The 22827-nt window shown below is 42.3% G+C and overlaps 1 protein-coding gene across 10 annotated transcripts in view; it reads right to left on the bottom strand.

The window, feature by feature from the left end:
• The window catches only part of IQSEC1 (IQ motif and Sec7 domain ArfGEF 1), a 336618-nt gene that overhangs the window by 21530 nt on the left and 292261 nt on the right, over positions 1-22827 (bottom strand). For all 10 annotated transcript variants that reach the window (XM_039384585.1, XM_039384590.1, XM_039384583.1 and 7 more), the window contains 5 exons: positions 20175-21439; positions 7701-7862; positions 3762-3884; positions 2802-2968; positions 492-631 (listed from right to left, as the gene is read on the bottom strand). In XM_039384585.1, coding sequence (XP_039240519.1) covers positions 492-631; positions 2802-2968; positions 3762-3884; positions 7701-7862; positions 20175-21439 — 1857 coding nt within the window. The remainder of the gene's footprint in view (positions 1-491; positions 632-2801; positions 2969-3761; positions 3885-7700; positions 7863-20174; positions 21440-22827) is intronic.

Below are 22827 nucleotides of genomic sequence, written 5' to 3'. Positions count from 1 at the left end.
ACAGAAGTTCTCTGTTACTCTTGTAAATTATGGAGGCATAAATGACAGTGTAAATTTTGAGATATGATTCTCTACAGCATCACATTAACAAAACACTTCAATTCTCTTGCAATAAACAAGAGAACTGCCTAAAATGCAGATATGTCAGTGTAATTTCAGACTTGTAAAGCTCCACATAAAGAATTTAAGACTCCTTACATCATCACCCATGAATACCAGACTGCGACAAGAAAATCCACGTGCACTGTGAACGCCCCAGAATTTAAGTCAACCTTAGAGCAAATCATTATTTGGACAGTTTGCCACTTAGCAACCAATTTATCTTCTAAGCTACCCCCTCCTGTGCTGGTCCTCTGCTGTGCACTGCCCTCCACGCCCTTGGATTTGAACTGCCACATGTTCGAATAAGAACAGAACCAGGCTTCCCCCAGAAGCCTAGATATAAACCTAACCCCCCAAAGCAGCTGACCTTCCAGGCACAGGGAACTCACCGGTTTCTTCCCCACGATGAGTTTTTCCACCTTCTGCACCTGGGACACGTGATCCTCGTTGGTTTTCAGCTCCCGCTTGCGGATGCGCTCGTAGATCCCGATGAGCATCTCCCGAGGGATGTCCTCCCCGTCATCCACACCTGCAGGGCCAACACTCCCGTCACAGCCCGGCCCTCAGGGCTCTCACAGACACTGCTCTCAGCAAGGAGAGGCTAAAAACGGGAGCACTTTGCTGTTCCCTGCTCACAGTGATGCCACTGCTGCCTGACTGCCCGGGTGTTTTACAGCTCCCAGTGCCTGTTAGCCAACACCTCCTCCGTGTCCTTGTCCAGCCCACTGAGGCAGCAGAAGTGATGCTACTCATTCTTCAAACACTGATTTTTGTCCAAAAGCATCGAGACATTGATGGAAATTACACAGGCTGGAATTTTTGTTTTAAAATTCAAAGCTAAAACTAAGCCATTAAGAGGTTAATTTCTATGCTTTTTTTTTCTTTCAAGTTTCCTCTGCTTGGTATCAAAGCTCCAATGAATTAAATTACTCTATAGACGCTAAAACCTCCATATGACCTCCTCCTAGGAATATACCCCACTGGGAGGAAGCAGAAGAACTGTTCCATTTTGCCTCTGTCTCAATATTACTCGGCGCTGTTCAGAAAATAATTTCCTATGTGAGAACCTTATGAACAACCAGTAAAATTAATTTAACCAATATTTCTTGCAAGATTTCAAAAAGAACTAATTTACTCTGGAAAAACAAATCAAGCAAATAGCCCAGATACCAGATTATTGTTTAGCACTGTGTGGTTATCGCTGGCATGTCATCCTAACAAACGCCACGCAGCCCTGAATGCTCCATCCTGAATTTTTAATAGCAGTGCAAGGAGTCCAATTTCACTAAGTGACTTAAAGCTGCATTTCCCGGGGACAGGGAGATGCATGTCTATTTTGTAAACAGGTTTTAAAGCAATAAACTCTTATCTCCCATTCAGAATATTTTGTCACCCAGCGGAACAACTGCTCACATAAAAAACACTGCGAGAAAATACAGTTTCTTTGCAGAAAGAAGGAAGCAAAACCACCTCTGTTTTGTTCCACATCACCAGGCCTCCCACAGACCACCTTTGTGGTGCAGTGATTTAAAGTTACAGGCAGGGTAACCTGTCACAAAAACACCTGCAAGAATAAAAAATTGCTGGTATTCATGCTGGAGATCAGAGAGAATGTACTGCATAAAACACAACTCATGTAACTGCACTGTTATGCCAAGAGATGAATATCAGGCCTTTCTGAATATCTGTGGACTTCATGATAAAATCTCAGCACTAACTTCAACTTTACTAAGCTGAAACATCTGCTGAGCACAGGCTGTTCATTGCTGCCTTGTATAAATCTCAGGGAATAAAAGCACCAAACACGACTTGCATTCTCAAGATCTGAAATTCCAGAACACCACAAGTATTTTGTTTTCACTTGTGCTAAAATGAAAGTGCCACATGCACACATGAATACAAACTGCCCTGCACCTGAGGTGTGCCTGTACAGAGATATTCATCTTTATATATGAAGCAACTTGGTTCTTTTTTTCTGCCATTCAGCCCACTTTCAGCTCTACTCAGTGACTCCTTCCTGTTAGAAAGAGCTGAGCTGATACTTCACAAAAAATTCTTTCACCACAAAGAACCAGGATAGAAAGATCTGAGATACAGATTTGAAAAAATACCTGTATTTTTCTGGCAATCTAACTGCAAGCTTAGGTGGGCCATAGCCTGGCAGATGATGTCTTGATCAGAAAATACACCAATGAAGAAATCAAAATGAAATTTCTGGGCTATTTACACCTTTCAGGAAGATCTTGAAGGTGGGATTTTGTTTTTACTTGGTGAGAATTTAAATATCTGATTTATTTCCAAAAGTTCTCATCAGGGCAAAGTGATTTCTGTTCCTCAATACATATATATATATATATATAAAATATATATACATATCTGTATACACATATGCATACATACACACACACTCACACACACACACACACACACACATATATATATGTATGTGGGAATAAAAGGACCCGACAATACATCCACTCAAAAAAGACATGATAAAAATGACAAAATACTACATAATTAATTCTGTTTTCACTATTCCAGAAATAATTAAAGCCTGTAAAAATGGCAGCAGTTTCAAGTCAGGTCAAATCAGCATCAAGTGCCCTGTATTTTGCCTTTTTCCCAGACAACAGTGGTGTCCCTCCAATGACAGTTACAGGGAAAAGCTTTTCAGACCTTCCCTGTCAGAGTTTTCTCACCCCTCAGGTTCTTGACAAAGTCCTCCAGCTTCATTTTCCGCTCTGGTTTCACGTTTGGGCTGTACATGTCTGTGTTGAGCAGGATGATGGCAAAGGCCAGGATGAAGATGGTGTCGGGATTGCGGAATTGTCTCACCACCCCTGGGTTGCAGATACAGTATCTCTGGCTGGAAAAAAGCACGGAGTGGAAGCTGTCAGAGCCAGGAATTACTTCTCTAATTCCACCAAATAAACCAACTGCTGCATTCCAGAGGCTGAGCAAGCTATTACTGGTGTTCCATACACATATTTAGCTTTCCATCCACAAACTTTCATGAGCCAATTCTTGAATGTAGAAGGCTTTTGTTTTCTATTACCACTGTCATTTCACCTCTTAGTACACATTCTGAGCTACAGTAACTTCAGGATTTCATTTTTCTGAGTGACTAATGCCCTGACAGCAGGTAAGAACACAGCATTGATTCTGGCTTACTGCCACAGGGTGATTTCCATCTTATCCTGCCTGGGATAAAGTACACCTGTGTTAAACACTGACAAGTTAACGCTCTGTTTTCCACTGTTGTTGAAGTGCTTAATGAAAAGTTGGGAGCATATATACTCTAAAATGTAAATGGGCTCATAATTCCACTCATATAAAGTACTATATCCAAATAGATTGTTAGAGACATTCAAAAATCCCTGGATATCTTTTCAACTGGTGCCAGAAAGAACTTCTAATAGAGGAACCTTGTTCTGTTAATAGAGATGCCATTTATGAAGAGCACCAGTAAAAGAAAGTTCCTATTTCACACTTAGCAAAAGCCCCACAAACAACATTTATTTGAAACTGTTGGTAGCTCAAGAGGACACTGCAAATAAGCAGGGAAATAACTTGGATCTGCTCAACCTGCCCAGTTCTCCAGCTGGCCTGTCAGACAGCAGCAGTTTCTGGTGGCTGAGGGACTGACTTCAGTCTCTTACCTGAAAGCTTCAATGAGCCGTTCCACCTTCTGGGCTTCTCCCTGGACACGGATATGGGCCTGAAACTTCCTGAGTGCTTCATCCAGTTCCATGGTTGAGAAGTCCATCTCATCCACCACACAGCTAGGAGAGAAACACATTCCATTGTGCCTCTTCATTTCTAACAGCACAGACCAAAGGAAGAGTTCAAAACAAAAAACCTTTCGATTTTCCATCTCACAGAGATTCATGGAATTGCCCTTTAAACTGTCAGCAGCAACGGCAGTAATTGTAGGTAACTGTGAAGGAAGGCTGCAAATAAGGGATCAATGAGAATGTGTGAGCAGAACCTTCGTCTTTTTTAACAGAAGAGCTGCTGGAATGACAAATGTCTGACCAATTTAAGGGATGTACCACTGCCAACAATAATTATTAGTTTCGTACTTCCAGGCCAATCAACCATCACAATGCCTACAACAATAATAAATAGTTTATATCATATCTCAAACAGCCTGCAGCAGGCACAACACTCTGCACCAAATGGCTCTGTGTCTGGGAACGTTCTTACATGCAGAGAAAAAAAATAACCCTGTTTGGATACTCTCTTATTATCACTGTAATTCTCATGTCTCCATAATTTGCCATGTCTTTCAGTTAACACTCATGGAGAAATAATTACTTTCTTGCTCAGAAAATACAGTGCTGACAAAAAATAAAAAAAGGAAGTATTTTAATTTAATCAACAATGTGAATTATGTCATTCTAATACTTTGTTTAAAGACTGCTTTAAAATCAGAAGGTTATAAATTTCCTTTCTTTAAACTTACCTTTTAGTTTTTAAATAACCAGACATGAATTACTGTACTGCAGAAACCACTGAAAGCACAATCCACTTTTAAAAGCTTTTTCTTAAATGTATAGGTTCACAATGACAAATGAGAATAGATCATACTTTTCTTCCAGTAAAACTGTAGCTAACATAAATTAATAACCAAACAATTTATTCCCCTTGCCTGGAATATTTCTCCCTTTATGCAGAAGACTTTAGGCTTTCCAGTCCACACCTAAACCCCCTCATCAGTTCTGCAATAATGCCCTCAGTCTTCCCACCTCTTCCAAGTTCTTTAACACCAAAACCCTTTTCTCCTTCAAAGGTGTAAAGCACATGTGCAGCCCAGCTGGAGTCAAAATGAACTAATTAATGCAATTAAGGACCTCCAGAAACATGCTGGCCAACAACAGAATGGGAGGGGTCTCAAAAGGTTTTACATGAACTATGGAGACAGCAGATAAATCACCATGGTCACTGTTCTGCACCACCAGCAGGCAGCAGCTCCAGCAGGCCCAGAATTCAGCTCTTGGTCAAAAATTTAGGCTATTCTCATGAATATTTTCTAAGCTCAAGGTATCAAATAGCTAAAATACCCAAATTCACTGGATCTGGGAAACTTGAACACAAATCAAAGCAAGTGATCTGAAAATAAATTGTGTAACAGAAAAAGGATCATCTTTTAAAGTATCTTTTCTATGTACCCACAGGGAGCTGTATCAGTTTGACAAAATCTACCTTCAATCTGTAAACATGATTTTTAGGATGAAACGCTATTTTATTGTCTTTTTTTTAAGAGAAAATACCCTGTTCCCATTTGCAGGCAAACTTCAGAGCACTATGCAGAGAACTGCTTACAGGGAGCTCCTCACCCCAAAGCCTGGCTGGAACAGCTCAGAACACATTCATTCCAATAAAAGGATTGCTGGGGGGTTGGAGGCAGGTGATCCTGACCTTGTTCTTAACCATTCACCTCCTCACAGACAGACACACACCTCTGCTTAGGTCTGCCTGAGGTGCTGAGGGCAGGGGATTTGTTCAGGATCACAAAATGCATCGTGGAATCACGGAGCACTTTGGCTTGGAAGGGACCTTAAAGATCAGCCAAGATTAGAATCCGTCTCGTCCTGAACCTGTACTGTTCCCTTTAAAAAAAAATTAAAAATACACACTTTTTGGAGAGTCTTCCCCCTACTCTGACTCATAATTGCAAAATGCAGAAGATCACTGTGAGTGGCCAGTGGTGACTCATGCTGAACAGGGATTGCATCCGAGCCAGCCACATTCCATGACTCTGCAGCCTCAGCCTGGCTCCAGGCTTTGCTCTGGAGGTGCTTCCCTTGCTTTCTGCTGGGGCTTGGACTGTAAGAAGGCAGCTTTTAATAAGGCACAGGAAAGAGAGAGAGAAGACCTCTAGAAAAAGTCTCTTCATCTGTAGCCCAAGGCAGATTTCACTACAGCTTTCATTACACTGTCAAATAAAACAGTTACTTAAAAAATGGTGGTGAGCATTTTCTCTAGGCTTCCTTAATGGGAAAGATGTTGTGGTTTTTGCTTTAATTCTCAGCAGTTTTGTTAGGCATCTAGTTAAAATTTTATACAATATCTTGAAATAAAAATGAACTAAGAGGTATTCATATTTACAGGCCAGTATGACAGATACAAAAAAAAAAAGCCCCAAAGAACACATGTTTTAAATTAATACCCTCCTAAAATAAAGCAACTTTGGTCTACTCTATATATAAGGTTTAGATATTTATGACCAAGCTGCTAAAAGTCTGATTTTCTGCTTTGCATTTCTTTTGGTTTTTAAAACAGTTTTTGTTTATCTAATCTTTTGGAAAATAACAGTTTGTATAGATCTTGTCAGCACGTGCCTGCACAGGCAGAAATCCCTCCTTATCTAACATCTGAGCCATTTGGCCATAATAACCATTTTCAAGTTCTGTTACTGATTAAGCCTTATGTTGCCTACAATATTATTGTGTTTCATTCACTAAATTATCAGAGTCTGAGGAAGAAAAAAACCTTTGAAATTACACACTCTAAGGCCTATGAAATTAAAACATAAATTTAGAGTAAATGCACGTGGCCACAGGGAATATAAATCCTTGTGAGTATCTTGCTGGATCAATAACAAAACCAGTGCCTTAACTGGAAAGCAAAGAAATAAATATTGGCTCACATGCATCTTTTCTTACCCTTTGGAGTGTGGTTTCCCCTCCTTCAGAACAAGACCCAGAGAGAAGCACAAGACACCCCGAGACCATTGCCTGGAGCTTGGTGAAGGCCCGTGCTGACTGCTGAGCACCAGGACACTGCCCCTTCCTCCCCACACAGATACTCACTCCAGCACATCCCAGCTGAACATTCCCACCTTCTCCCCACACACATACTCACTCCAGCACATCCCAGCTGAACATTCCCACCTTCTCCCCACACACATACTCACTCCAGTACATCATCCCAGCTGAACATTCCCACCTTCTCCCCACACACATACTCACTCCAGCACATCCCAGCTGAACATTCCCACCTTCTCCCCACACACATACTCACTCCAGCTCATCCCAATTGAACATTCCAACCTTCTCCCCACACAAATACTCACTCCAGCACATCCCAGCTGAACATTCCCACCTTCTCCCCACACACATACTCACTCCAGCTCATCCCAATTGAACATTCCCACCTTCTCCCCACACACATACTCACTCCAGCACATCCCAGCTGAACATTCCCACCTTCTCCCCACACACATACTCACTCCAGCACATCCCAATTGAACATTCCCACCTTCTCCCCACACAAATACTCACTCCAGCACATCCCAATTGAACATTCCCACCTTCTCCCCACACACATACTCACTCCAGCACATCCCTGTTGAACATTCCCACCTTCTCCCCACACAAATACTCACTCCAGCACATCCCTGTTGAACATTCCCACCTTCTCCCCACACAAATACTCACTCCAGTACATCCCTGTTGAACATTCCCACCTTCTCCCCACACAAATACTCACTCCAGTACATCCCTGTTGAACATTCCCACCTTCTCCCCACACAAATACTCACTCCAGCACATCCCTGTTGAACATTCCCACCTTCTCCCCACACAAATACTCACTCCAGCACATCCCTGTTGAACTGCTTCTGCCGATTTCCCAGGAATTCCCCGATCATCTGCCTGCTGAGCCCTTTCCTCTGCAGCAGAAAGTGGGCAACACCAACTGGGGTATCTGGCACGAATCCTCGCTCTATGAGGTACTGGACTCCTTTTTCAGGTTTTCTGAGGAGAAAAGGCAACACAAAATTATTAATTTTCTTCCATTGGACCTGAACTCATCTGATTAAAGTTTTAGAATTCTGGCAATCACTTTTAACCAATTTAATGCTATTGCTGGGATAGTTTCAGGATGAATGTAGCCATCCTGTTGAACACATTGCTCACTGTTAATAGCTGAAAGTATCTTAGAAAGCATCAAATAGCTTTGAAAGCATCCTTGCATGTTATTTCACATTTCCCTGCTCCATAACCCTTCCAAAGAGACGCTTTGTGTTCAAGCAGCTTCACTTGCCAATGCCAAGGACGAGCCCAACAGCAGCTACTCAGTGCTCCTGTTGCTGGGAGAGATGGACCTTCCAGAAACTGAACTGAAAAGCTGCTGCTGAAAAACAAGAAACAAAGAACACCCCTGACCTCCCACCCCATTGCTGTCAAAAGTTAAACTGACTGAACAAAACAAGTGGTGTAACTTGCAAGCTGAGAGGACAAAAAATAAAAGGGAAAACTAAAGGCAGTCAAGCAAAAAGAAGCAATTAAAAATGGTGTAGCTCCCACGTAATTTAGATTTTTTTTCTTCCTTCTCCTTTAACACACCCATTGCTCCAGATTTCCCTCCCTCAGACAAACACCTTAGTTGCTGCAGCATTTTACATCTCTTTACACACCTCCAGATTTAGCTGTAACCATTTTCCCACCTCAAAACAAAGCGAGCTGAAGCTACTCATTGTGACTTGTTAAGAAGGGTGTTCTGGGGAGGAGGGTTGGGATGGGGCTGGTTTCTGGCAATAAAACATACAGGTTACAAAGGCAAATGCTGCTTAGATTTTAAAGTGATGCAAAATTGCCCTTCCAGCAGGGACTGCACTGTCATCCAGCAGTGCCACACAACAACCAACCATCACTCATTTTAGAGACATTAAAGAGGAATCTTTACAGAATCAGCAATTCCATCATCAGCTTTATTTTGTAAAGAATTATAATATAACGTCCACCTGTCTGACCTGAAGGATACTTCCTTTAAGACAAGTAAAATCAATTTCTAAGGACAAGGTGACCGTACTATTTTTAGACAAAGTTGATCACACGACCATAACCCTTCCCCAGGGCTTTTAATTGCAAGCAGCATTACTAAATACATCATCATTCAGTTCTCCTACTCTTTTACATTACATTATTATACACTTAAGACCCTACTAAGAATTAGACAGATGAGAGAAATATATATAATTCAATCAAAAGGGAGTTCTCAAATCTCAATTTCTTGCCTCAGCTTTGTGGCTCTTTTCATCCGAAATAAGATTACACACAGTCATCTTCTGAAATTAATCTCCTTCGTACTAAAGAAGTACCTTTTTTGGTAAATAATGGAATTGCTATGTTCATATGGTTTTGAGCTGTATTTCAGAATTCTTAAGCCTAATTTAAATTCACAGCATCCAACAAAAGCAGGAGTAGTTTTCTCCATGCCCCTTGTTAGTGAGCTACATTTGTCCATAACATCCAAAGTGACACAAATCCAGGAGAGTTCCTCTCCAGCAACTGCCAAAACAACACAAAGAACACTCAGGAAACACAGCTTGATCCAAAGATCACCTTTACTTGACATATAGAAAATGCTGGATCATTACTTACTGTACTAAAAACCAACTGGAATTCCTCCCACCTGCCTAAGCCTGAACACTTAAAATCATCACAAAGGTGACACATAATTTACTTTTTTATTTGATTTTATTGCTGTTGTAAGCTCCTTCCCACTCTACCCCACGTGTGACATTATCTTATTCAGGAGGAAAAGTATTTAACAGAAAACAATGACTGTCAGAGTGCCCTGAAGTGCTGTGCAAAAAACCCCAGGTAGCAACAAGGGTTTGGGGGGGGGCAGGTTTAAAAAGACACCACAAGCAAACAGGGATCCTCCTGCTGTTTAAAACTGGACAAACTTTCTTTTTTCACCAAGCCCTAATTTTTCCTGAAGTGTATGACTGGATGCAGAAGGGAGTGGGACATGAAAGGGTCATGGATTTAACACGGGATAGGACACCTGGTATAAGTTTATCCTCATTTCTGTCTGCTCAGAATTGAGCACAGACCGTTTTGTACTTACAACTAAGTCTTTTGTGATTAGGAAAATTCCCAGTGATGCTTCTTAATTACACCTACCAATAACAGGGAAGATGAGAAGTCTATAAATAGCAATCGAGGAAGCAGCATAAGCAGAGCAGTTATTTCCAGATTTGAATACATTAACTAATATCAAAATAAACCCTCTAAAGCTACCACCTCACACAGACATATTCAGAGAACTTTTGATATTTACAGGATTGCTTCCAAAATAAAGCTTGAAACTGTCTTCTGTCTCAAAAAACTAAGAAAACAATCAAAATAAAAAAAAATGAAAGGAATCTACTATGGAAGAAAAGAAAATCAACTAACATGTGCAAAACCACATTTACACAAAATTCCCACGTGTTACTTGAAGGGCTAAGGACCTTGCCAGAAACTGAGTAATAAAAAGACCTTTAGGGTGATTTAATGTGACTTTTAGGGGAAAAACACTGATGGAGGAAATAACGCAAACTTCAAAATAACAGAAGTGCTCAAGACCTGCCCGAGCTTGAGAAAGCAAAAAGTCAGTCAGAAACCCCTCCTGCTTTGAAGAGGGGAAGGATAATCTGGCGACTGACTTCCCAAAGCTTTCAGGTCCTGTGCTCACACAGCCCCACAGGCAGTGCAGGATCAGGGACAAACACACTGATGGCTTTGGGGCCACAAAAAGAAACACAGTCACCAACACACCACCTTCTGCTGCTGCTGGACATGAAGCACCACCAGTTTCCAAAGGAACTGGTACTTGGGAAATAAGACTTTGCATTACCTAGACATTCAAAATGTTTTCTTTAAAATGACAGGAAATACTACTTTTTGAAAAACACTGCAGTGATTTTGAAAAGTGAATTTGGTAGAGGGAAAGCTGGATTCTGGATGGTAAGAGAGAGCAGCACAGGCTTAGCATGTGCTGTGACCTACTGGACTCAGAGCCCATCTCACTGCCAGACCAACACTAACCCCGAGTGCTGCAGCTGGGTGAGCACTGGCACCAGCCTCTTCCCTCACTCCTACTGCTGCTCTGGGACTTCCTCACAAGCTGAACTAGGACAAAAAGTTGGTTGGGATTTTTTTTTTGGTGGGGTTTTGGTTTGGTTTTTTGATTTCGTTTTGGTTTGGTTTTCATTATTATTTCATTATTATTTTTTTTAATCCAGCCAAGCTCCCCCACAGCTGCACCATCAGTTGTGCCATCCAAGCCACAGAGTGGATAAAGTGCCCATGTCCACAGCAGCCAAGAGAAGAGAATAAATAACAAGCACTACCTCAAAAAGAAACCTTCCACAAAACCACAGTGCACAGGTGGGTAAAACCTTCTCTTATCTTGAAAAACGTGGAAAGCTTACAAACACCCAACCACATGAAATCTTTGTGTTCCCTTTTAGAGCTCAGACAATAATAGAGCTGTAAAATGGAAGCATTCATTAACAAACAAGCACAGAAAGCTGTTTGCCCAGGCCTAGATTTCCAATACCCAGCAATGCCAAAAGATCATTTCAAGTAAACCAGGGATTTATTAACAGTGTAAATAACCAAAAACATACTGTTCTCCCAGCTGCCTGAGACAGGGGGGATAAAGCCAGCCTGGCTGAAAATGAGAAGCGTGATGGAACTTCTAGAAATTCAGTATTTCAGTAGGCACATCTCTGCTTTGTGGTTCCTTGCCTATGTTCAGACACACACACAAGACACTGAAAGGACCATAAGCTGAGAGAATCTAAAAAACAAGCAAACCAGAAGTACAAACATTTCTTAGAGGCTGTTAACACTGCAAACAGAAACAGCTGCCAAAGAAATCTTTTCATGTCAGGGGTGGAGAATTTAAAGCAACTATGATGCCAGCCCTCTGTTAAAAAAAAATAATCTCCCTTGCCTTTGATACCAGAGACCTCATTTTGAAAATATTTACAATTGTCACAAAGCTAAGCATTACCTGAACATTAAAAACTAGGGATGGCTTTCTTAAAGCAAGAATCTAAGACTTTTCTTAGAATCATTTAAGCAGTTAAATGTTTTTAAACAACCGAGTTGGCAATAACAAGCTAGTTGAACATTTTCCTTAGTCTGGCAGACAGCTAAATTTTGTTTCTATATGGCTGTACTTCTTCCTTCACTTCTGCTGAATAGCCTATTGCTGCTGCAGTGAAGCCAAGAGAATCCCTATGACTATTTTAAACCTTCTGGCTAAAGAGAAAAAAACCAATATCCTTAAAATACTACCAAAAACTAGTAGCAAAACAACTTGTCAGAGTTCACTCAACTGCACAGCAAAGGCAAAAGGGGACTGAAAGGAAGAAAATGAGAGAAACTGAGAGGGAAGTCAGAGCTGTGTGTCTTTCTCAGTTGCACAACTGTGTAATGCAGAGAAAGGAAAACTAGGTGTAAATTGCCTCTTCTGGTAATTACAAGAAAAAGCCCTGGGTCAGGAAAAAAAGCCAAGGAACAGCACATTTCTCCCAGTTCCTCTGCATCTCATGGAAACAGGGAGATGGTTATTCCCATGGCTTGGGCAGGAGCCCTTCAGTTTGCCCCAGAGTGGGGATGATTTCTCCTCACATTATGACATGCTAATTTTCCAAGGTTCATTCAAGGCCAACCCAAATACCCACCACCATGGATGTGAAGGTTGCAGCTTACTTTAAATCACACCAAATCACCTGGAGTAACCTCTGTTCAGGGAAAGTCAATTCATACTCACGTCACCAATGAAAGAATTCACTAGGAAGTGATCTCAGAGCCCAGTTCTGTTTGGTGGGGGAGCAGAATAAAGAGAGGAAACTGCAGATTTCTGTTTTCATAAAACTGGGTAAGTGACCTAAACAGTTCTACCACTCCTTTCTGCCTGACCACTCCATTTCTTTATGCCACTATCTCCTAGTGAAGTGCTAGGAAATTATACATTAAACATTACTACTGCTACTGAGTGTTTAGGCTGCTCTGAAAACTATTGCCTGAATCAGAGCTGATTATAAAAGGGTAACAAGTGTCTAAAAGGCACGTAAAGGGTCAAAGCAGAAAGTCTGGGTTATTCTAATAAAGGAAGGAAAGTACAGTTCAAAGCAATTTCAGAAGGGATTTTTCTGTGCAAGAAGCAACATCCTTGAGGAACAAAAGCACAGTGAAGACAATCAGAAGGCACACCCCAAGCAGTTGCAGTGCAGTAGCTGGACATGTCCTTGCTGGTAAAAACAATCCTGAGTCATCATGCTATAGCACAATTCCTAGCTCCTCGTTATTCCCTCTCTTGGCAGTGGACAACCTGTTTTTTCTTTTTTTCCCCCCACTCCCTCCTTCCTCACGAGAAAAAAGGAAATATTTTAGTGAGAAAAAAGGAAATATTTTAGTTAAATAAATGTCCCAAACACTCCATGTGGGGTTTCTCATCTCCAACCCCGCTGCATCTCTGCATTTCTCAAACAGTAGGGAAAGGAGTTTGTAGCTGCCAGCACAGCAAAACGCACTCCACTTTGGGACAAACATATGGAAAACCTGCCATTTCTCTGAGCACTCTTTGCCAGGGCTGAGTACTGCTCTCATGTTTATGCAACTGTTGGCAGGAATGAGGCACTAGGATGACTGTGTCCTTTAAATTGAGGAACTCTCCCTGTCTTTATGTCTTGTGCTGTCCCTGCCCTAAATTCTCCTTCCACACCCTCACCCCAGTTCATAACAGAAGCACTTCAGCTTCAATTTCTGTACCTCTGCTGACTGCAAATGGGAAACACTGCCAGCCACACCCCCTTTGAAAGGGACACCTTCGAGATGGGCAATATCAAAACACTGTTTAAAGATCTCTAGATTTACCATTTACAGATCCAGCAACCCCCAATTCAGTACATAGATGTGAATTGTTACACAAGAAGAGGGAGTTGCCAGGCCCTTCTCTTCTTAACTCTGGTGTGACTCTTGGGGATCATCCTGTGCAGGGCCAGGAGTTGGACTCAATGACCCTCATGGGCCTCTTCCAACTGAGCATATTCTGTGTTTATTCCAAGGGTTCCTACACAGCCTTCCCAACTCCCTATCAAACTGTCCCCTCTATACCTGCAAAGGCAGCTGCTCACATTTTTCACTCTCCAAATTTGACCACTTGAGATTTTGGGAACGGGGGGGAAAGGCATTAAAACTCTGGTCCCCGGAGTCACATCAGCTGCTTGTCTGGGAGCTGCTCCCACGGCCAAATTCCTCCATCCACGGCGTCATTCCCTAATCCCACTGCATCCTGAGCACTGTGAGGGCCCAGCAGCTCCCATCCCTGGCCCGCAGCAGGGAGGGAGCCGTGTGCCCGGAATGCTGAAGGGCAGGCGGAGCTGGCGGCAGGGATGAGGTAATGGCTCTTTCAGGGATCCAGGGACACTCACTCACAGTCACTGCCCGTCCTCCTGCAGCCTTTCCAAACCTACGTCTGCCTTCACAGAGTTTACACCCGCTTTGAATGGCAGTAAAAGGAATCCTTGTGCCCATATTTGAAACCAGCACTTAAAACACTATTACATACATCCTATATATACTATTGGTTGAATCCACAATTCTACATTTCAGCTGGTTTTCATGGGCAGGACATAATATATGCTAATTAAGGCTCTTATTTTGGAAAAAAAAGGAGGAAAAATGGGTCCTCAGGGAGAAAAGATAAAACACGAACAGAACAAAGCAACACACACAGAGCCTTTTTTTTTCCTTTGGGTGTTCTCACTTAGGGCTAAATGTTTTTAGAAATAATGAGAGTCATACTAAGAACATTCTTCTCTTCTTACTAACTCCTCGGCATGTTAGAGGACAAGTTACATGGAGTGCTTTGATTTTAATTTTTGTTGGAACTGTCTGTGGCTGAGTAATCTGCAGTCCAGATGTTGCAATGACAATAAAGTCCCTCTCAGCATACACACGAGGATGGCAAATGGCCCTGTTGTGAAATCCTGAACAGACCTCTTCCCTCCCCTTTCCTCTTTCTACTGAATCTTTCAAAAAATCATGGAAGACATACAATTTGCAAAGACATTAGAGATCAGCTGACAAAATAAAAGAATCAGTTCAAAGGTAAAGAGAAACAACTTAGTTTGATTTACACCTTCTCCCTCCTACTCAATCTGCACTTACAAAGTCTAAAATCATTAGAAATGTTTCCAATTAAGCTTTCAACTTAAATTCTAAGGGGATCAGTAAGAAAGTACATGTTTGCAGACCAGATAGTAGAATGCTCAATGGGTGCCATGGGATCTGACTATAAGCAATTCAGAGAGTATGCTCAGCATTCAAAGTGGAATTCATTAGGAATGTGATCGGTATAAACTGACAACATCAGATCAGGGCACTTCTGACAATAGTTAAAATATGGACTACTTACAAAACTCCTTTTAAAAAACAAAATTAATAACAATTGGCAAGTTTTAAGGATTTCTAATAGAGAAAAATTTGCAGTGCTTTCTGAATCCAAATTACCTTCAATCTCTGCCTACATGTAAATGATGGAAACCTTATACCTCTGTTGAACTACTAAAGCTGCTTTCATGGAAAATGAAAAATGTGCCTTCTCACAAATGTTATTATTGTGTGGCTCAGATTTCCAATTAGAATTTCTCTAGAAATTGTAATTTCCAATTTTGTGTTTGGTGTAATCCCACCAGCACTCAGCAAATTCCTCTCATATCTGCTAAATAAAATAAATAACATCTTAAATTAACATTCCAAGGAATCTAGAAATCTTAAAAAAAGCCTGCTCCTGGAATTAGTATCCAATTCGTATCAAGAGTGGTTTTTAAATTTTGAATAAAATCCTCCCCATTGTGCAATAAACGAAGGCAGTGGGGCTTCCAGGGCAAAAGATGATCCATCACTGCATATTCCAAACAGATCCTAGTGCCTTTTTATCTCTGTCAATAAATCCTTTGAGAGAACTTTGGAATAGCAGGAACCTCGATAATGGCCTGTTATAAAGGAAGCTCCAGCAAACCCTTCAGAACAGTATGTTGCAATGCACTGAGGACACTTGGGAACAGTTCTCCATCTGTCACTACTCTTTCCAGAAAGCAAAAGAGGACAAAAAAAGGGAGGTGAGGGGTAAAAGGCATCTGGGGAAAATGACTGTGAAGTTCTTGCTGGTCCAGCCTCTGTTCTAGCACTGGAAAGTGGTGTCGTGTCCAGGACGTACACGGAACATCAGGATGTACGAAAGGAGCCCTCCCCAGAACTCTGCCCCAGCACGGGGCTTGGAGCAGTGTGGTGGAGATGGTCCACAAGCTGCACTTCCCTCTCTTCACCAGCAGTGCCAGAAACTGGCACCAGCACCAGCAGGACTGGCTCCCACGGCAAGAAATGCCATAGGAACACTGCCAGATGAGAGAGCAACTTGGTGCCTTCAATAGCTGATATCCCAAAGGAGCTCCTAACTGTGACTCCAGGCTCTGCCAGTTTAAAAACGAGACTGAGCAATGCAAACTTTCTCTCCCATATTTTATAACATGAGGCACAGGCACATCAAATTTTCAAAACACTTGAATGCTGTCCAAGTGTTGTTGAAAACAGTTTATTAAGACAGCAAGTGCTTGTGCCCCCTGCCCAGAGTGCTGAACATTGACCCCCTGTCCCTGCCGTGGCCCAGCCCGGTGTGGCACTGCAGGAACTGAAGGCACTGCTATCACCAAACACCCCTGGCAGCCACAGACACCTGGGGAGCAGCCAGAGTTGCTGTCACCCTCCTGGTGGCACAAGAGAAGGCTTTAAGGCAACGTATTTCTCCCTCCACATGCACAGCTATGCACAGAATTCCAGCCTGTTCCTGCTGACTGCACAGCTGAGCCAAGGGCAGGACGTGCCTCCTCAGACTGCTGAGGTTAAACCATTCAGTCCTATTTTATCTGTCAGAACCATCAGTGCAGCAGCAGCAGAATGGAACCTGAAAATCCTACCAGATTGGGGTGCAATAACTGGTAAACCTGGTATTTCCAGCCTGCAGTCAAAACAAACAGCAGAATGAAATCACGGCCCTTTTAAATTTTTCTTCTTGTTTTTCGTTTTAAAGCAGCAGTCAAAAGGCCTCTTGAAGCCTTGTTTATAAGCAAACCAGTCTCAAAGGCTGGATTTGCATTGGCAGGGTTTGGAGCCTGCAAAATAAACCTTTCTAGGTAGTGTTTTCCTTCTGCCTATAAGGGAGGAATGGTTTCTAGTGTTAATTCTCCCAGACTACATCCCTTTCCAGCTACAGTGAGGAAACTGCCTAATTCAACACAGCTGGGCTGCCCGAGCCTCGCTGGGAGCTGCTGCTCTCTGGGCATGCACCTGCAGCCCTTCCTTTGGGCAGGCAATGAATGGGAGCACACACTGACAGCCCATTGACAGGGGGAAATCACCGATTCAGCGCCGGGCCAGGGCACAGAAGCTGCTCCTCAGCTGCAGTTTCTTTGGCAGAGATCATTCCATTTGGGGAATACTTTATGTTCTGGTATAGTGGCTATTACAAAACATCTTTGGAAAAGTACACTTCTTTACTCAACACCACGGTTCCAAACTGACTGCCAAGTTATAGTCAGAAACAAATTCTACGATCAGGTGATGATCACAGAATCACAGAACGGTTTGGGTTGGAAGGAACCCTAAAGATCATCTAGTTCCAATCCCCCTGCCATGGGCAGGGACACCTTCCACTAGAACTTCAAAAACTCCTAGGAAAATGATTTTCAATCACCTATAGTTTTTTTCTCCAATGTCCTGTGCTCTCCATTCTCCGGGGACCTCTGTGTTACTAATGCTTTGCATATATTAGTGATTAAGCTAACTGGATCACCAGTTGTGCTCAATTTTTACTCCACCCATAACTGCCTATTCTAACAAAGGGTCTCTGGCAAGAAAACTGCACTTTGGCTTCTGAATATTGTTATTGTAATAGGAAAACCAGAAAAAACATAGAAATCATAAACTGAAATTTCGACTGTGAAAATATTGACTTTTCATGCTTTTAAAAACTTCATTCTTTTGGCACTCCTAGTGAACAAAGCAGAAGTATTTACTACAATTCATGCAAGGTTTTGAATTCTTTGCATTTCAGCCAAGCTTCACGTACCACGAAGGAATGACATGATTATTTATTAATTAAGGTTTGGGATCTTAATTTGCAAGGAAGATTTCAAAGATGCAGTGAAATGAACACAAAATTCTTGTAAAAGACATCCCTAATATTTCCTCTGGTAGGTGCAGGTATTTGGAAAAGCACTTGCCTTCTTGTACTAGGTGAGTTCAAAGCCACTTCTTTCAGTATAATGCTCAGGAAGTTAATTGAAACTAAAGCACCTGTACAGCACAGATCTAAAAAGGATTTTTAATCTTGAAGAAATCATCCCTTGCAAATCCTAGCAAGTGCCTGACCACGATGTCTACCCTTCATTCACCTCCCAAGGTGCAATGTGCAATCCCACCTGACACACTCTGAAGAGACTTTCAAAAGTTATTCCCAGCTCTTTTCAAAGAGTTTACAGACTCAGCACCATCACACTCCGTGGTGGTTCAATACCTGACACTGCACATTATTGAAAATGTCACCATCTGCAGGCTTGAAGAGCCACAATCAAACCCAAGATCCATGGGCTGCTCGGGGACTGTCTGAGCTGTCAATAGATCAGAGGGACACAGCACCAGCAATGAGTCTTCACTTCTCTATCCATCCTGGAGATTGATGGGGGAGAATGAAACAATCCCACAGCCCAAGATCACACACAGAGGTGCTGTCTGTGCAGTCCTGCCTCGCAGCACTCACTGCTAAGGAACTGCACATCATTTACAACTAGCCAGCATATAAAATAGGTTTATCCCTGTTCAAGTCCATGCAGCAAGATCACTTAGATGTGTTTCAAATAACAGTCTCTATTCTTCTGTACTTCTCTGTTTATTTTTCCCTTTCAGCCTCCTACTGATATGTCACTGGAAGCATCTGACAACTTACAAAGCTCTCATTCATCGCTGCTTGAGCACTTTTTCCATTCACCTTTTTCCTCACATTGCCTCAAAAGACACTGTTATGAAGCCTGTAGCTCACTGATCACTGACTGCTTAAGGTTTAATTGCTGTGCAAAAAACCCAGCAAACACCACCCAAAAGTCTTTTAAATGTCAGCCAACAGCAGCATCACCTTCCTCCTCCTCAACCCTGCCAAGGATGTCATTGTTTTCAAATCTTCTCAAAAAAGCTAATCGGTGTGTCTTCCTACCCAGGCAACTTCACGAGCAGAGATCCTATGACTTGTGTAATTCCAATTGGTTAAAAGCTTCCATAAAGGCCTTTTCTCAAAGATATAAACCCAAAGCTCAGAGTGTTTACAGCCCAGCCTGGCCAGTCCATGTTAGGGCTGTAATGCACAGCTTTATAGGTTTAGGTACATTCCACCCACCCTAGGGCAGGAAATGGGCACACTAAGCAGTGAGGAAAGACTAGGAATTCTAATGCCAACCCCCCAGCTGTTCTTATCTTCAGGTTATGATAGTTCTAATGACAACTGTGTAACTCCAATAAAGGGAGTACAGAGTTTAGGGTAGTAATTATTTGCTACCCTCTCCCAAAATATTCCTCCTGTTGCCACGTGGGAGCGTCCAAAGGAGAAAGTATTTCAATAAAACAAAGAAATGTGAGAAAGTTATTTATAGAAATTTTAAACAACTCCATACATGGGAAAACTATCAGTCATAGGCAGAAATACAAATTTTGTGATACTTTTATGATAAATAATAAATATTTATTTAGTATAAAAAATATTCAGTGCACTGGGTTTCAGTATCAAAGTTTTGAGGAAATCTACTGAACAAATTCTAGGCCCTGCCAGTGTAATTCAGGAAATTCATCTTACACTGCTTGTTTTTTCGAATTCCCACACGACAAGTTTTACACCACCTACATGATTAGGGCAGGAAGAAATCTGAATTTGTTATAACACCAAAAAATGGATCAGGATCAGGCCACCATGTTTCTCCACAAGAAAGGAATCAGGTTAAACTTAAATAGTTCACTACCATTTATGTACACATAATTATATTTTTTCTTCTCCCCCGAAGCTGTTTAACTATGGAGACGTCAACTTGTAAGTACTTGAACACGAAGAGTCACCACAAGCAGCTTGTTTATTCACTGAAAGGTCAATATCAGACACCAGGCTTACCTTATCCAATACAAGAAATATATTGCTGGTTCATTCTCAGAGGAAAAGGGAGGAAAGGCTGTACTCACTTGTTAAAAAGGTTCAGCCCGATCCTATAGTGGCGTTTCCTGATAACATCGTTACTGAAGGCAGGGGAATCCCAGCTGTTGCGAGTCTCTTTGTGGTAGGTTTGTTTGCTCAAGGTTTGCTCCCTTAGGCTGTCTCTAGAAGAAGATTCTGAGCTGCAATTTATTGTGTCATTTGAGTTGGAAGTGCTGTTGATGCTGTCATTGTCTCCGTCGGAATAATCCGACTCGGATTTGCTCTGCCTGTTTGCTGTGCCATTGATGGCTAAATGACTGTCTATAGGCCTGGCCCTGTGTCTTGCCTCCTGCTCCTCCCGGGTGATGATCTTGGCAGGAATACTGTGAGGGATATGTTTTGGGCTTCCCTGTTGACTGGTGATGCCCCGGTCATAGGCATTTTGTCTCTTTAATGAGCCTCTCTCCGAGCGATCGCTCAAGTCCACGGAGCTGTCACTGGGTGGCTCTATAGTTAGCAGTGGTAGGTGATCCATCCTCATCCTCTGCTCCTGACATTCCAGGGACGGGGTACTCCTGCAGCTCGTATCAGTATCTATCTTATCATCTTTGTGGGTCATGGACCAGTATTCTTGGGAAGAGTTCACGGAGCGGAGCCTCAGATCTGACTCCGTGCTGGACGGCCTGTCCACGGACTGGGATAGGGGAAGGGGTGGGGACAACTCCTCCTCGTCGATGTACAACGTGACATCGCTGTATGACGCTGTCATCTCATCCAGCTTCCTGTGATCCACATTGTGGATTGCTGGTTTGGCTGGAGCACAACTGTCCCTCTCCATTTCACGACTTCTGACCTGATCTGCAGCCTGGATTTCGTCAGAGTGCAGGCTACGGCAGTTCAGTGCATCATCGATGGATTCCGCAAGGGATTTCACCTGCCTGGAAAAGGCATCCTCCAGTTCCGTTATAGCATCAGTGAAATCAGTAGATGCTGCTGGAGACTTCATCGTAGCTGTTTCTCCAAGGTCATCGCACTCAGACGGTACCAGGGATCCCAGCTTTGACCCATCGTTTGTAACAGAAACTTGTTTCCCTTCGAAGTAAGAGCTGTGGACTTTCTCAGGTCCTTCAAAGGAAAACTGCATTCTCATATTGGACAGGACAATGCGCCTTGACATGCGATTTTCAGACATAGAACTTCGGAGACGCTCAAAGTTCTTGTTCATCTGATACTGGCGAAAGGCGGTTTGGATGGTGCGAGCAGCATGTCTGGTTATGAGACGGCCCCCATACTTCCGTTCTAGCATCTCCACCTGGGGGGTGAACACAGGGAATCTGTAGCTTAATGCAGGTTAGAACGAGGTTAAAGTGTAAAAAAAGAGAATTCTTAGAACAACTGCAATTTTTCAGACATTTTTCCAAAGAGCACACACCGGTTTTGAAAGTAAAAACTCAAAGCTCAAACAGTGAACTGAATTTGCAAATTCCACCCTAAAATACAAAAATATGACTCTGTGAACACTGTCATATAAAATTATGGTGTTGACAATTTGTGTGTTCATTTAAAAGTTGGTTTCCACACATTATCAGTGGTGTGGCCATGTCAAAGCAGACGGGACAGAGCTCTGCTGCAGCATAATGCTGTCACACTCTCTGTAGGGACAACTGCAGAGAAGTGAATTCCAAGCACAGTGCAAATGGCCATATTTTGGGAGTAAATTCTCAAAGTGGTCCCCACCTTCCCAGACAGGCACCTGCATGAATAAAACCCCTGGAGCACCGTTTCACCCAGGCTTGATATCAAAGCAAAACTGAGCTTCCCAGAACACACACACTTCCAGAGAGGTGTCTCTTGATACAATATCCACAAACACATTTTTCCTCAAACCAAGAACATATTTCAGAGTTTCTAAATAAAAATTCAAATTTATTTTCAGTCTGGTAACTACTCTCAAAATTGCCAGTGTTTCCAATTAACTGAATGAATATGCAAAATAAATATATATAAATGCTATCAATTTAACCCATTGAAAACGATGTGCCAATACCTCTGAAATAGTTATTATGTATTTTCAAAGCTTTTCTTCCAAAACGAGAAAAGCATCATAGTGTCCTAGAATGGTTTGGGTTGGAAGGGACCTTAAAGCCCATCCAGTGCCACCCCCTGCCATGGGCAGGGACACCTTCCACCAGCCCAGGTTGCTCCAAGCCCCGTCCAACCTGGCCTTGGACACTTCCAGGGCTGGGGCAGCCACAGCTTCTCTGGGTAACCCTCAGTGCCTCACCCTTTTACTTATTTAAAAAACACTGGACAAGATGAATAACTACATTTCTTTATCCCCCCCCCCCAATATTTAATTTCTGCTCTGATGAGTCTTTTCCAGACCGATACAATTCACAAACACAAACCAGCTATGACAAATCAATATGTTCAGTGCTTCAGCTTCAAACCCACCATTTTTCTGGCAGCGTTTTTGTGTGAGTCCATGCAATTTTCATAATACTGTAATGATTCAAAAGTCATTTCTTCTTGCCTGCAAATTCAGGTACCCTTTTTCATGAGACACCATGTTTTTTTTAATCTCATACCTTGGAGATCTCTCCAAGTAATCTCCCACTAACTGTTAAGTTCAGACACTGATGTGCAGAGGGACTTCATCCTCCTTCTATGAAAGGAACTAAATGCTACTAAAAATTATTT

Source organism: Pipra filicauda, unplaced genomic scaffold (genome assembly GCF_003945595.2).
Source record: "Pipra filicauda isolate LSUMZ 115617 unplaced genomic scaffold, ASM394559v2 scaffold360_size730234_pilon, whole genome shotgun sequence".
Lineage (NCBI taxonomy): Eukaryota > Metazoa > Chordata > Aves > Passeriformes > Pipridae > Pipra > Pipra filicauda.
Note: the sequence above shows the minus strand (reverse complement) of the source record. Positions and strands in the feature narration are given on the sequence as shown.